The sequence below is a fragment of the Podarcis melisellensis genome, assembly GCF_964234715.1.
Source record: "Podarcis melisellensis genome assembly, chromosome: 2".
Classification (NCBI taxonomy): Eukaryota; Metazoa; Chordata; class Lepidosauria; order Squamata; family Lacertidae; genus Podarcis; species Podarcis melisellensis.
Genome location: NC_138529.1, coordinates 64,952,472 through 64,968,753, shown reverse-complemented (window position 1 = coordinate 64,968,753; position 16,282 = coordinate 64,952,472). Strand labels below are relative to the sequence as shown.

The 16,282-nt window shown below is 41.3% G+C and overlaps 1 protein-coding gene across 2 annotated transcripts in view; it reads left to right on the top strand.

Moving 5' to 3' along the window:
• Window positions 1-16,282, top strand: part of ADAM19 (ADAM metallopeptidase domain 19) — a 53,703-nt gene that overhangs the window by 20,269 nt on the left and 17,152 nt on the right. For both annotated transcript variants that reach the window (XM_081901009.1, XM_081901008.1), the window contains exons 4-11: window positions 2,769-2,847; window positions 4,328-4,404; window positions 6,965-7,157; window positions 7,637-7,702; window positions 10,581-10,652; window positions 11,545-11,711; window positions 14,788-14,872; window positions 15,957-16,096. In XM_081901009.1, the coding sequence (XP_081757135.1) occupies window positions 2,769-2,847; window positions 4,328-4,404; window positions 6,965-7,157; window positions 7,637-7,702; window positions 10,581-10,652; window positions 11,545-11,711; window positions 14,788-14,872; window positions 15,957-16,096 (879 nt within the window). The remainder of the gene's footprint in view (window positions 1-2,768; window positions 2,848-4,327; window positions 4,405-6,964; window positions 7,158-7,636; window positions 7,703-10,580; window positions 10,653-11,544; window positions 11,712-14,787; window positions 14,873-15,956; window positions 16,097-16,282) is intronic.

The following is a 16,282-nucleotide window of genomic DNA, read 5'->3' as shown; positions in this document are numbered from 1 at the left end:
AGTTTGCGTTAGTAGGGCAAAACTCAGATTGTTGGGTTTTGTTTGCTCGGTGTAAATAACCCCAAAATTTCCTGTTTCTTTTGTAGTCTAAAGAATGGCATCATAGGTTGGGAAACAATAAGGGGAAATGGAGTGAGAGACACACAATTCAGGGAATGTATAAACAATATCCATTGAGCTTATAGTGCCCTTAGTGTCGTCGTTCATATGCCAAGGTGCAAGTCATAACTCAGTAGCTTTGAATCTATCCTCTTTTAATCAGATGTCCAAAGATGGGAGGAGATGAAAGATTTTCAAGTAAAATGAAGTTCAAGTGAACAGGCATAGGGGTACAGTGTTATATGTATGGGTAAGTTAGGTAACTTGGAGATGCTGGAAGTTGTGATTTGGATGAATGGTGATCTGCATATGCCAGTTCACGAAAGAGCAATGATTTTATAGTTCCCCTGACAATTCATTGCCTATTAGGACAAAATGGCCATACTCAAGCTCTCAGTTGATGTCAACTGGCCTTGGCTATCAGTGTGTCAGTTATCACATGCTCTTATCTTTGACTTTGGATATACCTACATTACAAGTATTTGTGTTTTATACCAGTTTGTTATCAGCACCCACCAAAAAAATATTGGATATTGTTGTTTGGTAAGGCTGGAAATTCTGTTTAGAGATCCCTCTTCCCCACCCTCATCCTCACAGAACTACAATTACCAAATTCTCCTGTCACAGGGAATGACCGTTTTGTTTCAGTGTGTACTACAGATATATTGCTCAAATATACTTTCATATTCTTGGTCTCAGCCCAGACTTAAGAAGCAGGATGTGTGTGTGTGTGTGTGTGTGTGTGTGTGTGAGAGAGAGAGAGAGAGAGAGAGAGAGAGAGAGAGAGAGAGAGAGAGAGAGAGAGAACTAAATGGAATAAATTGTCACAAAATTTATAAATAGAATGGGAAAAGTGGGTAAATGGGATTTTGTCTCCTCTCATAATATTAGAATGCTAGGTCCCCTGATGAAACTGATTAGCAAACAAAAAAGTACTACTTCATTCAAATTCTAAAATTCCATGTGACTTCCATGTTTTTAGTTATAGTTTCATGTGTGCAGTTGAACTGCCAACTTGGAAGAGCTTACACTGGTCAAACCCTTTGCATATCTGTGAAGTGCTTCCAGGAGTCACTACTTTAATTATTATTATTATTTAACCTCATCTGGGTTTACCACACCTGAAGCAAGTTTGGCACAGCCTCTCCTAAGGCCACTGCTTGCTCTGAGGATATTGCTTATGTCAGTTTCCTGGAAGCTAACACAGTTTGGGTGGGGAAAATAATTGTTTCTTGCTTTCCAGACCATGACAACATAGGAGATAATAGAGAGCTTACTTTGCAGTATTTTTTTGTTTAGGGTTTTTGTTTTATTGTGGTTATCTGTAGCCTGCAGTTGCAAAGCTTAGTGTTCTGTATCAGCAAAGAAGGCCAGAGAAGCCAAATTAATTTTGCTGGAGTACAGTAACGATAAAAGGTTGCCATATTGGCATTAGTTGGCTTTCTTTATCTCTAGAGCACATTCAGTATACAGAGGTACTTTTAATATCGTAACCTTCTGTGAAAGACATGCGACTAAGAGCTAACAGCTTACCCCAGGCCAGACAGTGAGCAATACAACTTTTGAAGTTAACTTAAATGATGCAGGGGTTTAAATGATGATCCTTCTGAAGGGAGTGAAGAAAAGAGATGCATTTTCCTTTATCTCTCCTGATGACTCACAGATCATGGTGAAGTGCCAGGGGCCATTTGTTGGTGAATACCAGACTTCCTGCAAAGCCTCAAAAAGCCTATCTTTCCTCCTAGTTGCATTTGTGTATTTTACTCAGCTTGATGGTACACATTGCTGGTTATTTTAGCAACACAGTGGTGTCCAGCGGAACAGGACAGCACTGCTCACTTGGCTTCCCAACATGGAACTCACTGCCAATAACCAAGAAGGAAAAGGGCAGGTTAGTGGGGAGGTCAGCACACTGCAAATGCACCGGATTGGCTCTGCTGCTGTGCTTGCACAGCACCAACCTCTGCCCTGCCCTACCTCTCCCTCTTGGTTACCAGCAGCAACCTCTGCACTGGGAAGCAAGGTGAACAATGCCACCTCCACTCCACTCTGCCACGCCAGTTGCATCTCCAACAATATATTGTACAGACCCCAAAGAAGATTTGTTGCTGTTGTTGTTTAGTTGTTTAGTCATGTCCGACTCTTCATGACCCCATGGACCAGAGCACGCCAGGCACTCCTGTCTTCCACTGCCTCCCGTAGTTTGGTCAAACTCATGCTGATAGCTTCGAAAACACTATCCAAAATCTTGTCCTCTGTCATCCCCTTCTCCTTGTGCCCTCCATCTTTCCCAACATCAGAGTCTTTTCCAGGGAGTCTTCTCTTCTCATGAGGTGGCCAAAGTACTGGAGCCTCAGCTTCAGGATCTGTCCTTCCAGTGAGCACTCAGGGCTGATTTCCTTAAGAATGGCTAGGTCTGATCTTCTTAAAAAGAAGATACTGTACTTTTATTTATTTTAAAGATTTCTATTTTCTACATACAACTTTGGCAGGCCCAAATGCCACATGACAATTTTGTGTTTTTTTTAAAAAAAAGCTTTTGTAAGATATTGGTGTAAGCCTTTAATGATGTGTGGTAGGAAGATTTCACAGAGGTGGACCGTTTAGGTAATGACATGCAAAATATAATTCTTTCCTGCTCTCTTTTGTCTCTCCTTTGTTGCTGGCAGGCACCTCTTTGCACCAGGCTATACGGAAACACATTATACTAAGAACGGAACTCCCCACACTGTGACTTTGAACAACACGGTAAGTATTGTGTGCCCAGCCGCAGAGTCCCCACCCCAGGGAGCCTAGCTGACTAGAGGGAATAGTGAATGGAGATGACAGCTGTAGGTTGTAGTTGGTTTCTCCTGTGCAATAGGTAGAAGAACCAAGGCAGCCCAGATCAGTGCATTCACGGTAAGCAGTTAACTATGGTTTGTTATGATGTGTGAACTGGGCCATACGATACAAACTGGATTGGCTTTTGTTGGCTCTTGTTCCACCATGGCAGGTCACACTTCTTCTCAAGAAGTCCCATTGAATCTAAAACTGGATATCCATGAGCTGGCCACTCTGCTCTTGTCCTCTGCTAAGAAGGATCTGAACGTTGGTTATATTCTCAGTTCACTGCAAAGCTAGCCCTTGCCAGCTGGCTTATATCCAGCAGGACCTTCTTCATGAATTAACTGAGAGGAAATGCTTTGACTGGCTGGCACTTCACCAAAACAGTGCAAAAATTCATATTGCTAATTAGATGATTAAAAAATGAAAAAGCTCACGTCTATGAGCTCATCCTTCTTGTTGCTGCTTCCTCTTCCCTTCCTCTAGGCTTAAAGTTTCATGAGAAAGATTACTGTGGTGGAATTTTATTGGCAATTGGGTTGTAAAGCACATTTTCCCTGCCACTTGTAATGACAGGAACCTGCTACAATAGGGCTTTATCACTTCATGCCATGTGGGTGTTTTAAAGATCTGAAAAGTAACAATGCTCCGGGAACCATTTGGAGTGAGCGGTAAAGTTCATATTGATTTCAGTGTGCTTTGGATCTGGCCTTTAGGCAGGCTTTCAAAGGAATTACGTTCAATAATACTGCAGGACTCAATAGTATTATGCCAAAATGAGAGGTTATGAGTAACTGATCTGTACTTTATTCACACCTGAATATTTCTTTATGAGATTATAGAATGGGAACATTTCATTTAACTGTTACGTTCATGTTCCACCTTTCTTCCAAGAGGCTAAAGGCAACATACAAGGTACTTGCCTCCACTCTTTCCTCACAGCAAACCATAGAAATAGTGACAAGCCCAAAGTCACTCAGTGAGTTTTGCAGAGATTTGAAATTGGGCCTTCTGAGTCCTAGTCCCAGCATTTTAACTGTTACACCAGACGAGCTGCTTACAGTGGTGGAATATACCTAAAGAAAAGGAGACTTGAATGTATAAATGTTTTCCACAAAATAGTACATGTACATTGCCAGATGGAAATGACAAGGTGTTTATACTCAAGCCATGTGCTTTTTGAAACCCTTCTTGGGGTTTCAAAGCACCTTAGGTTTCATTGACAATAAAGGAAAAAGCATATGAACTATGGACTTCTCATATGCAGGGTATTTTGGGGAGCAGGTGGAGAGGAATCTATACATTTTGCTATCCTCTTCTTCCATCAACCATCAAGGGGAGTTGAGGAGGAAGAATAAATTTACAGAATAATACCTTGACAGTCTTTGTTCTGTCCTTCCAGGATCACTGCTTTTACCATGGTACTGTGAGAGAGGTAGAAGACTCAAGTGTGGCGCTCAGCATATGCAATGGTCTACGGTAAGGTCAAGCTCTTCCTTACAGAATCTCAAATTAGATTAGTTCTTTGGGATCACAGGGACATTCTGATAGTCTTGTAATTCTCTATCAGACAATATGACAATGACATTTTTTTTAAAGCCATTCATTCGTTATTTTTAAGCCATACATGGAGGAATGGTGACAGATGTTAATGGGTATTAACTATGGCAGCTGTTACCCATCCATGAACATAGTCTTAACAGTGAGTCTGTAAGTGACTGTGGAGGCCAATTCTGGGTCTACACATCCTTCCCCTGTGGGGACATAGGTTTTCAGGCAGGAGTTGATCACAGTGAGGATTTGCCAAGCCTTCCTCTTAACACATTTCTCCCTTTCATCCTGAGTTCGTGTTTCTTCAAAGCCCATGACATCTTTGGTAAAGGCTGTTCTCCAACTGGAGCACTCACAGGCCAGTGTTTCCCAATTGTCGGTGTTTATACTACACTTTTTAAAGATTTGCCTTGAGAGAGTCTTTCAACCTCTTTTGTTGACTACCAGCATTACGCTTTCCAATTTTAAGTTCAGAATAGAGTAGTTGCTTTGGAAGATGATGATCAGGCATCTGAACAACATGACCAATGAAACGACTTAAACTGGACTTGGACTACTGAGCTACACTGTTGATAACAGAATGGTAGATTTGATTTGTTTATTTATTGCACTTATATCCCTCAATTTTCCTATAATGGATCCCTGTGCAGCAGACATGTGGTTCCCAAATGGTCTCCCATCCAGACACTGACCAGACCTAGATCTGCGTAGCTTCAACAAGACCATGCCCTGATCTAAGCCACAAGAACAGTTCTTACGTTGCCCCAGCTCAGACTTAGAATCAGAACCACATAACTGCAGGGTTGGAAGGGACCACAAGATTCATCTAGTCTAACCCTCTGCAGTGCAGGAATCTCCTGCTCAACATGGGGCTCAAATCTACGACCCTGAGATTTAAGAGTCTCATGCTGTGCCAACTGAACTATACTGAAATGACAAATGACATCAGTGAGGGATCTCCAGATATGTACATTCAAAAGGAGGTTATCTGCATTAAGATTTTCATCTCCAAGCACCATAGGAAGAAATGTTCATTAGGTACTCAAGATTCTATTCCTCTGAATTCTATCTTACATAAAATCTCATCATCAATAGACTCATTGCAGTATCTTCAGTTTCCACCGCATGCTTGCTTTCCTGCCTTCTTAGAATCTTATCTCTTTATCTCAACAGATTATTCTGAATTTCTCCCTTTCAGTGCCAGCATTTTATAGTAATCTTGACATACATGCTTCTTCTGAAAAGCTGTTCTCTTCCATTTACCCCTCGCAAGAACAGAATTCTATAACATCCCATGTTAGCCACAAGTCTGTTGTATAGATACGCACATATTTATTCCACGTGAGATGATTTGACCTCCTGAAATGACAAGTTAAAGAGATTATTTTTTATAAACAGGACGTGGTTTCCTTTTGGTCACCTTTATTCAAAGCCATTTGAAAGCTGGGCTGCCATCCAGCCAGGAAACAGTTTTGGCCAATTTTTATTTCCCCCCCAAATCCCTCAATGACCTCAAGTCACTTTAATGTAAACAAACTGTCCAGTAGTGTAAACATAGCAAATCCTGGCCATTTATGGCTGACATAATACACAGAGCCCACACAAAATAGGAAGCATCACAGGTGCATGCTGGCCTACTTTCACCCTCCACCCCCCCCCCCATTTTCCGGTACTTTATCCCTGGCTGCAAAATGACCATCTGAAATCTCATTTTTCATTTACAGTAGAGTTGGTCCATGTGCTGGCCAGTATCCTTCATATTGTTCTAAGTCCTTTCAGAATTACTGGAGGAATACAGAAGCTAAACACTTGCATATGTTTGTACTTCTCAAGGGGAGAAGTGAGCAGGTGGGGAAGGGTGTAACTATCTCTAAGGCCAAACACTTCTTCCTTGGTACAATGCACTCAAAACAATCTCATTTGAGAAATTGTTCCCAGTCATTCTGCATAAATAATAACTGGGAGAGCAAAAACACCCAATCTTATATAGGCAATTCTCATGAAACAATACTAGTTTCCTTTGTTGAAAACAGGCCTTTCTGTAATTTGTAGTTGAAATGATCGCAACTATAGCCCATTTACTGAAAATAAGTGCCCAGAGTATTAATAATAAGGTATCCTAGTGCTGGCTTCTGCTAGCGCAGAATATGGCCCCACGTGTTCTCTTACCCTTCCATGAATTTAGGCCTTAGCAAAATGTGCTGAAACTTTCTTTTATACAAATTCAGTAAAAAATTATTCTGCACAACATACACCAAGCTAGGTGATTATTGGTTTGTATTATAAGAATCACTGAGTTGGAAGAGACCATGAAGGACATCTAGTGCAACTTCCTGCAAATGCATGAATCTTTTGCCCAACATGAGGCTCAAACCCATGACCCTGAGATTAAGATTAAGATGCTCTAGCGACTGAGCAATCCCAGAGAAATAATGAAGTGTAAATACTTGCCTTCCATAACTTCTGCTTTATTGATTTTGTCTTCCAGTGGCCTTATAGTCCTGAGCAACAACCTCAGTTATATCTTGGAACCACTGCCTCATAGCCAAGAGCAACACTTGATCTACAGGTCTGAACATCTCAAGGTTGCCAGGGGTACCTGTGGAAACCAGCATTCAGGATCAAATGCTATGGACTGGCTTGGAGAGTTGACAAGCCCAGCCGGGTCCAGTTATCGCAGGGTTAGTACTTCTGAATTATTCCGTTCCATCCCAGAATACATCTGTTTTGAAAGCTTTAAGGAAAACGATGATTCATGCTTAAGTGTTTAAAGTACTTCACTTGTATTATCTCAATAATCATGGGAACATCAGTATAAAAAAGGCCGCATCATTATTCCTAGATTACAGATGAAGGACTGAGGCTAAAAAACAGTGATTTGCCTTAGGTCCCCCCCAGGAAAATGAAGTCTGAGCTGAGAATCCATAACAGAACTTCTCTTTCCTCTTTGTTGCCCACATGCCACCTATACTGCCCTCAGATCTGAGCTGGAGAGGTGGGGTTTTCTCTTGAAATTATGAGGACTACAAACAGTTTCTAATTATTTCAGCATATGTGACATTTTTGAACCTCACAAAATGAGTACATTTTAATAAAAGTGTTTTTAGAATTTCAAAGAGCCTCATGAAACAGTTTGGGATGTGTACTTTTGTTACCATAGGTGAAGAGGGATGACCAACAGTCAATGAAATACGTGGAGCTCCTTCTAGTGGCTGATTATGCAGAGGTAAGAGGGGCGTGGATTTATACCAGATCCAGAATCAAACCCAGGATAGACAGTTCAGGGCCAAACTACTTATTACACATGAGATCAATGATCGGACCTTCACCAGAAGGTCTTTTTACTTAAAAGGAGCTGTAGGGGGATCCTGCATCCATATCCCCACCCCTTCGGTGCTAATAGTAACCTTGGAGGCTGCTTTAAAGTAAAAATACAGAAAATTATGACACAAAATCAAAATATCCTGTGTGATATGTTAATTGGACCTGTTGAGCTACCAAAAATAGCAAAACAGGAAAGTTTTGCCTTGGATTGTTTTATTTGATGTTTTAATGTGTTTTAAAATGCTTTGATCTTTTTTCTTAGAAATACAGGTATAGAAATAAAATGAGTATAATTTATGTGCGTTTTCCACATCTGATTTAACAATGCTCCTTATCCCAGATCTGTATACTTCTCTTCTCCTGTTCTTTTAGCTGCAGACCCTTCTGCTGAAACATGTAGCAAAGGATCAAACTGTATTGAGAGCACTCATATATTTCATATTGTGTATGTTAGCAACTGACAGAAATGTAAAAACATCCTGTCTGCATGTGCCTGGAATCTGTTTCTAATCAGTGACCTGGAGCTAGTTGGGTCTTTGTCTTGTTAACCATCCCCAAGAGCATTAGGTCATTCACGCATCTTTTATTTTAATGGCTTTTTTTCCTGGCACACTCTTCTCCTAAGATTTCATCGCTGCTCATATAATTTATGTTGGGGTAACTTGATCCTCTCTGCATAACTGGATCTCTTCATAACTGTTGTTTTCCCACTTGCAATTTTACAATTGATGTAAAGGGCACATTCCCCCTGTTGTGACATATGTGTGTGTCTGCACACATGCACATACACACAAGGCTTCCATTATGCTAGAGTTTGTCTCTCTGAATTCTCTGTGCGTAAATATCATGCATAACAATTGTGTTTAGTTAATCACAACTAGTGCCATTTGGATTTTACAACCAAAACTGCAATCCCACTTGGGCCAAATTGTTCCAAGCAGAGTAGACAAACCACTGCATTTTTCTCACCCTTAGAAAGTGGTGGGGTTCCTCTGGCCCACTGATCTAACTTGTAGACCCGGCAGGTCTGCTCACTTGCTCAAGTCATGGCCCCCTGCCCTACATATATGGTGCCAAGTGTGAGGCAGGAAAGGATGTGGCTGCCTGTCAAAAGCAGGGTTTAGAGCAGTGTTTCTCAAGGTTGAGTCCTCAGCTGTGGTTAGACTACAAATCCCATCATCCCTAGCTAGCAGGACCAGTGATCAAGGTTGATGGGAGTTGTAGTCCATCCACAGCTGGTGACTTGAGTTCAAGAAACCCTGGTCTAGAGGCACTATTAATCAGCTGGTCATTGACACCTGCAAAACTCCCTGCCTATGCTATTGTGGTTTGATTTCAAATTGTGCAGGCAAAGGAGAACATTTCACCTGGTGATATTATAATAGGTGATTGAGAGGCAGGCACTGAGAAGCTGAGCAGGTGGTGTGAGAAAAATAACATTCTGGGTTTTCTGGTTGTTTGCTCACCCTCCTTTTACTAGACAAAGTGAATACAGAAATACATAAGGAGACATCAGATAGAAAAATAGGCAACCTTTTCCCCAATCGCGCCCTAAAAGGGGGAAAAATCCACTTCACAAAACAGACCCTCAAATAGTAGTTGCTTGGATTAAGCAACCTATGTTCAGTTAACAGACAATATTTTAAGGGACATGCACATCACATCCGTTTTTGGGTAGTGTTTTTTTGCAGACACTGCAAAGCAGAAGCTACATCTGCTCTGCAGGGTCTGCAAAAACCAGCACGGCAATTTATGGAGGTTGCTATGCAAACATCTGGATGGGATAAGTTGCCCCGAGGCTAGTGTGGGTGGTGCAACCAGCAGAGCCTGAGGGACAGGGATTAGAACACTGATTACTAGATAGCATGCTGTGCATATGAGGAGAATACAACTAATCCTGCCAAAAACGTCTAGGCGGCATTTCAGGATAATGTTACAACTGTGTTCGGTCATGTAGGACAGAGAGATTGTGCTCTTTTTATAATTACAAATAGCCTGATACAGAGGAATAATCAACACTGGTTAGTGGGCAGTCAGCTGCAGCAAGAAACCATAAGCATCTATGCCATCTGGACTGTTCTTCCATGAGCCCCACTCAGTGGCGTAGCATGGGTTGTCAGCACCCGGGGCAAGGCAAGTAATTTGCACCCCCTAACCCGTGGATTTGCGCCCCCTAACCCGTGGATTTGCGCCCCCTAACCCAAACCCCCAGATGTTGCGCCCCGTGCGGCCGGCCCCCCCTGCACCCCCACGCTACACCACTGGCCCCACTAATCTGTCAGGGGTGAGTGGTGACACTAATTCTGCTAGGGCAGGCAGGGTGACCAGAAGAGTTTCTAGGCTTTGCTGTCCTAAGAGCTGGTATTGATTTCGGTGTCATTCTGATGTTGCTGAGTAAGCCACATCATAAGGGCTGTGTACCTCCATAAGGGCTGTTCACCCTTTCCATTTCTGAAATTAGAGATTATTACAGTGGTGTCTGAAATTCACAAAAACTCCAAAAACTTGACTGTATAAAGACTATGCTGAACTTTTTATCTAAAGAATTCAAAAAATTATTTAAGTGTTTTCTGGAAGCGCAGAGTACAAGGAAATTATTAAAGCTTGTAAATGTGTGTGGGATAAATTGAAACGCGAGTTTCAAATCCCTGGTAGTTGGGCAGTAAAAACAGGCAGCTCCCCAAGTGAGTCAGGGCCAGAATCTCAAAGGAATAAATTTCAGAGTTAGGAATGGCAGTGATATTTTATGGAATAATTCTGAAATGCTTTTCCCTCCCCAGTTTCAGAAGCATAATTATGATCTTCAAGCAACCAAAAATAAGTTACTGGAGGCTGCCAATTATGTAGATAAGGTGAGACCAAATAGCTACATTTTATGAGAAAACGGCTTTTATTTTTTTAAAGAAAGATGTCAAATGCTAAGGACTTAACTACATGCTTATATGTGAATATTTACTTTTTTAAAAAATAAGACAAGAGTTTGGGAAGATTCATTTGTTGAAAAAAAAATGGCAGGGGGAGGAGTGCTTAACTTTCATCCCTCCCATCATTCCAACTTTCATCCCAAGGTCGCTGTTCTCCTGTGAAGTTCCAAATGTGTATTTGAATAATTTTAGTAGTAGCTTTACGAAAGATATGAAACTTAAGATAAACCAATAATTAGTTAATTTAAGATAAAAGTGTGCATTGGCAACAAATAATATATAAATGAAATAAGGAATGGACGGGAGGTCAGGTCCACAGTCTAAGGAGCACTTTTTGCTTGCTTGATTTGTAATTAATATTGTCTTTATTACTGTTTTGTTTGTGTTCTTGTTTTGTTTTTTGCTTTTTTGGTGTATCAATTATTATTATTATTATTATTATTACAAATGTGTATTTCAGAGGACAAATTTGTTGTATGGGGGAAAGCCACTGCAGGGGACATTTGAAGGAGAAAAATGATTGGCATGTAAAAAGATTAAGAACCTAACCCTATGCTGTTTTATTCTTTACATCCGCCTCCTCCCAGCTGCTTTTCCAAATATTTAAGCAATCAGTGGCAAATTCTGAGCGTTTGCATGTAATGTCTAGTACAGCTCTAAGAATCACAAAGAATTCAGTTCCAACTTTTGCTGCATGTTTTATGTACATTTATTTCCCAAGGAAAGCTAGGTAAGGAAGAATGGGGTGTACTGGAGCTATAATATGGTAGAAACAGAGGCATGCGATTAACTCCAGCTCTTCTTTTCTCCAACCTCTTAGTTTTACAAATCTCTGAACATACGGGTTGCTCTGGTTGGGCTTGAGGTTTGGAATGACCACAATAAGTGTGACATCTCTGAGAACCCACATTCGACCCTGTGGTCTTTTCTTGCTTGGAGGCGTAAGCTGCTTATGTACAAAAAGCACGACAATGCCCAGCTAATCACGTAAGTTGTTTTTATAGGAATAATATGGCCGCTGCTCCGAGTTCTCTAGTTACTAAATGTGAACTGGTACTGTTCTATGTAACTGTGTTGATACTAGTCACACTTTAGTTTTCTTTTTTAAATGATATTAAGTTTAACAAAAGATTAACAATCAACAAAAATCACAAAAACAACAAACAACAAACATCAAAAATACAGACAAAACACACACAAAAAAGAAAAACATAAAAAAGAAAATTTAACATGAAAAAAGAAAAACTCTTTTTCAATTTAATAACCTTCAAAACCTTATTTTCCTTACTTCCACCCGCCTTCCTTTCTTGTATTCCACTTTAAAATTAGTTCAGCAAGCTCATTCATTATTTATTTTCATCCTTTATCCCTCCCTTTATACTCTTATTTATCTTAATCACTAGAACCCCTTCATTTCATTTTCAATGCCTTCAACATTCATAAATTTTACAATGTTTTTGTAGATAGGCTTTAAACTTCTTCCAGTCCTCTTCCACCTGCTCTTCTCCTTGATCTCGGATTCTGCCGGTCATTTCTGCCAATTCCATATAGTCTATTACTTGCATCTGCCATTCTTCCAAGGTGGGCAATTCTTGCGTCTTCCAGTACTTTGCAATGAGTATTCTTGCTGCTGCTGCAGCATACATTAAAAATGTTCTGTCCTTCTTTGACACCAATTGGCCGACCATACCCAGGAGAAAGGCCTCTGGTTTATTCAAAAAGGTATACCTAAATACCTTTTTCAGTTCATTATATATCATTTCCCAGTACGCCTTAATCCTTGGGCACGACCACCAAAGGTGAAAGAATATTCCTTCAGTTTCTTTACATTTCCAACATTTATTATCAGGCAAGTGGAAAATTTTTGCGAGCTTGACTGGGGTCATGTACCACCTGTAAATCATTTTCATAATATTTTCTCTTAAGGCATTACATGCCGTAAATTTCATACCGGTGGTCCACAACCGTTCCCACTCAGCAAACATAATGTTATGACCAATATCTTGTGCCCATTTTATCATAGCAGATTTGACAGTTTCATCCTCAGTATTCAATTTCAACAGCAGATTATACATTCTCGACAATATCTTAGCACTGGGATCTAGCAATTCTGTTTCTAACTTTGATTTTTCCACCTGGAAGCCATTTTTCCTATCCGAATTATAGGCCTCTCTTACTTGAAAATAATGTAACCAATCCTGCACCTTGTCTTTAAGTTTCTCATAACTCTGCAGTTTCAATTTGTCCCCCTCCTGCTCCAAACTTTCCCAATATTTTGGCCAATTCGATCCCATATTAGATTTTTTCAAGGCCTTTGCTTCCATAGGTGAAAGCCATCTTGGGGTTTTGTTCTCCAAAAAATCTTTATATCTGACCCAGACATTAAACAATGCTTTCCTGACAATATGGTTTTTAAACGCCTTATGTGCTTTATCCTTACCATACCACAAATATGCATGCCATCCAAAAACATTATCATACCCTTCCAAATCCAGAATATCTGTATTCTCAAGAAGTAGCCATTCCTTCAGCCAGCAAAAAGCTGCTGCTTCATAATATAACTTAAAGTCCGGCAGGGCAAACCCCCCTCTATCCTTTGCATCAGTAAGAATTTTGTATTTTATTCTGGGCTTTTTGCCCTGCCAGACAAATCTAGAAATTTCTTTTTGCCACCTCTTGAAACAGTCCATCTTGTCAATAATTTGTAACGTCTGAAACAAAAACAGCATTCTTGGCAATACATTCATTTTAATAACCGCAATTCTACCCAGTAAGGAAAGCTTCAAATTTGTCCAGATTTCAATATCTTTTTTCACTTCTGACCAGCACTTCTCATAATTATCTTTAAATAAATTAACATTCTTAGAGGTCATGTTCACCCCTAGGTATTTAACTTTTTTCACCAATATTAAACCTGTTTCTCCCTGAAACCTTTCCTTTTCGATCGGTGTTAGATTCTTCTCTAAAACCATAGTTTTTTATTTATTCAGTTTAAAACCTGCCACCTGGCCAATTTCTTGTATTATTTCCAAAGCTCTTTTAGTACTAGGGATTGGCTCCTGTAATGTCAATACTAGGTCATCTGCATAGGCTTTAAGTTTGTAATGTTTAACTCCGACCTGTATACCCTGAATCTGTTGGTCCCTTCTAATCATGTTCAGCAAAACCTCCAGGACTGAAATAAAAAGCAGAGGGGAAATTGGACAGCCTTGTCGTGTCCCTTTCTCTATCTTAACTTCTTCTGTAACTTCATTATTCACTATTAATTTTGCCTTTTGTTCTGAATAAATCGCACCTATACCATTTCCGAACCTTACTCCCACCCCCATCCCTTGCACGTTTTTCCTCATAAAAGTCCAAGAGATATTGTCAAAGGCTTTCTCTGCATCAATAAATATCAAAACAGCTTTTGTGTTAATATTGACTTGTAATTTTTCCAAAATGTCAATTGCGTTCCTTATATTATTTGACATATATCTGCCTGGGAGAAAGCCAGCTTGGTCTTTATGTATCATTCCTGCTAAAACTTTTTTCAGATACTAGTCACACTTTAGATGTGTGCCCCCATCCCTGGTATAAAGGACCAAATGCAGATCCTGTTTCAAAAATACCTGCAACAACTTTCATGTCTTGCCAACCCCTTCTGTAAAAGATTTGCATTGGTTCATATTGACTTGTAATTTTTGGAGAAAGCAATGCAAGCTGCAAATTTAGGCTTAATTTCCAGATTTGCCTCTAAAATGTAACTGCATGCATAAAGGCTGTGGTTTGTATGAATCCTTTAATGTTTGCAGTGTTTAATGAACTACTGGGATCATTGCTGCTTATTGGAATGTTGCTGGGGTATAGCAGGGTGGTAGTGAGATCAGGGCAGAGTGGGAACACCTACTGCATGTGGTGACCCTACCAGAGCACTGCACAGCCCTAACCTCACTGCCACCCAGCCCTGTCCAGGTTTGCTTGCAGTGATGGCAGTGGAGAAAGGGCAGCACAGACTCCTATGGAACACTGGGCAGTTTGACAAGCAGCTCTTCTCTGCAACATCTCTCCAAATCTGTTTCAGTGGGATGTCCTTCCACGGTACTACAATTGGCTTGGCCCCCTTGATGGCCATGTGTTCTGTCTACCAGTCTGGAGGAGTGAATATGGTAAGCTTCCTAAACTTGACAAAGAGCACAACCCTCCAGGAAGTTGCTGTGCACAAGATCCGGCAAAATGAGTAGCAGCACAGCATCCCACGCTTCCACTGGATACTTCCCCTATTGTTTTGTGCCTGATGAAACCACCATCCAGAGAATGCAAGGTCACAAGTTAACATTGCTTGGTGGTAATTCAGGAGACTACCCCTTGCCCCAAGAGCACTCCTTGAGACACATGTGACCCTATCACAGATTCCTGTGATCGTTGTCCCAATAAACTAGAATTGCAGTTTTATGTACACTTACCTGGGAGTACTCTTGAGCACGGTGAAATTTATTTCTGAGCAGATATGCATGGGATCTTAGCTTAAAACATATATGGGGCACATGTTATCTTCCAGGTGCTGTTGGACTCCAGTTCTCAGGGCATCCCTAAGAGGGCTTGTGGCAAATGACATTGTATGCACCCACCCCCCACCCACAATTCCTTCATCTTCTCCCTGCTTCTGCTGCCCATCCTCTTAATTGTGATGGCAGTGGCACCCCTTTCCCCACCTCATTTCTTGTTTTGTCTTCTGCTGCTGCAGCAGCAGCTGCCCCTATGTCCCCCTGGTTTACATTCCCCTGCTTTTTCTGCCACTTTGGTGCCACCAAGGCCCTCTGCTCCCACCCTGGCTCACTATAGGAATGAAGGCGGCGAAGAGTCTCGCTGGGTGGATGGGAGGCAGCGGGATTGTTGGTACCTAGTACCTATCAGAGTGTGGAGCCTGGGGTGGTCACTCCAGTTTGCCCCCTTCCCAAGGATGTTGCCCTGCCAACTCCTGTCATCCCTGTCCAGGATATGCTGAGATGATGGGAGTTGGGAGTCCCAACAGCAACTGGAGGGGCACACGTTCCTGATATCTGGCTTGAGTCTGAGGGTAGTTCTTCCTGGGAATGTTGCACAGCTGAGGAAGAGGAGAGCATCTTGCACCCATGCTACATTGGGCATTCTGACGGACAGGCCCATCTCCTGAGCCAGATAGTACATATTTCTGTTCATAATGTGCTGCATGGTATACTGACTCTCACCCTTGATTCCTTGCCTGGACAGGATCACTCTGAAAATGCCATTGGAGTTGCTGCCACCATGGCCCATGAGATGGGCCATAACTTTGGCATGAGCCACGATGCGGCTGGCTGCTGTACGGCCAGTGCTAGAGATGGAGGTTGCATCATGGCTGCTGCGACAGGGTGAGATGGCTCTTCTCATTGTTTGGTAAAAACATGCTACGAACTGGGTTGCATTAGAGTGCTTTCCTTTATTTGCGACTGACTTGAGGAAGGAGCTTTAATCTGAATTATAACTTGGTCAAGGGCTCATCCACACTTCTGAGAAGTTTTCTGCTTCCCTTTTCTTTCTTTCTGTGCTTCTAGCCA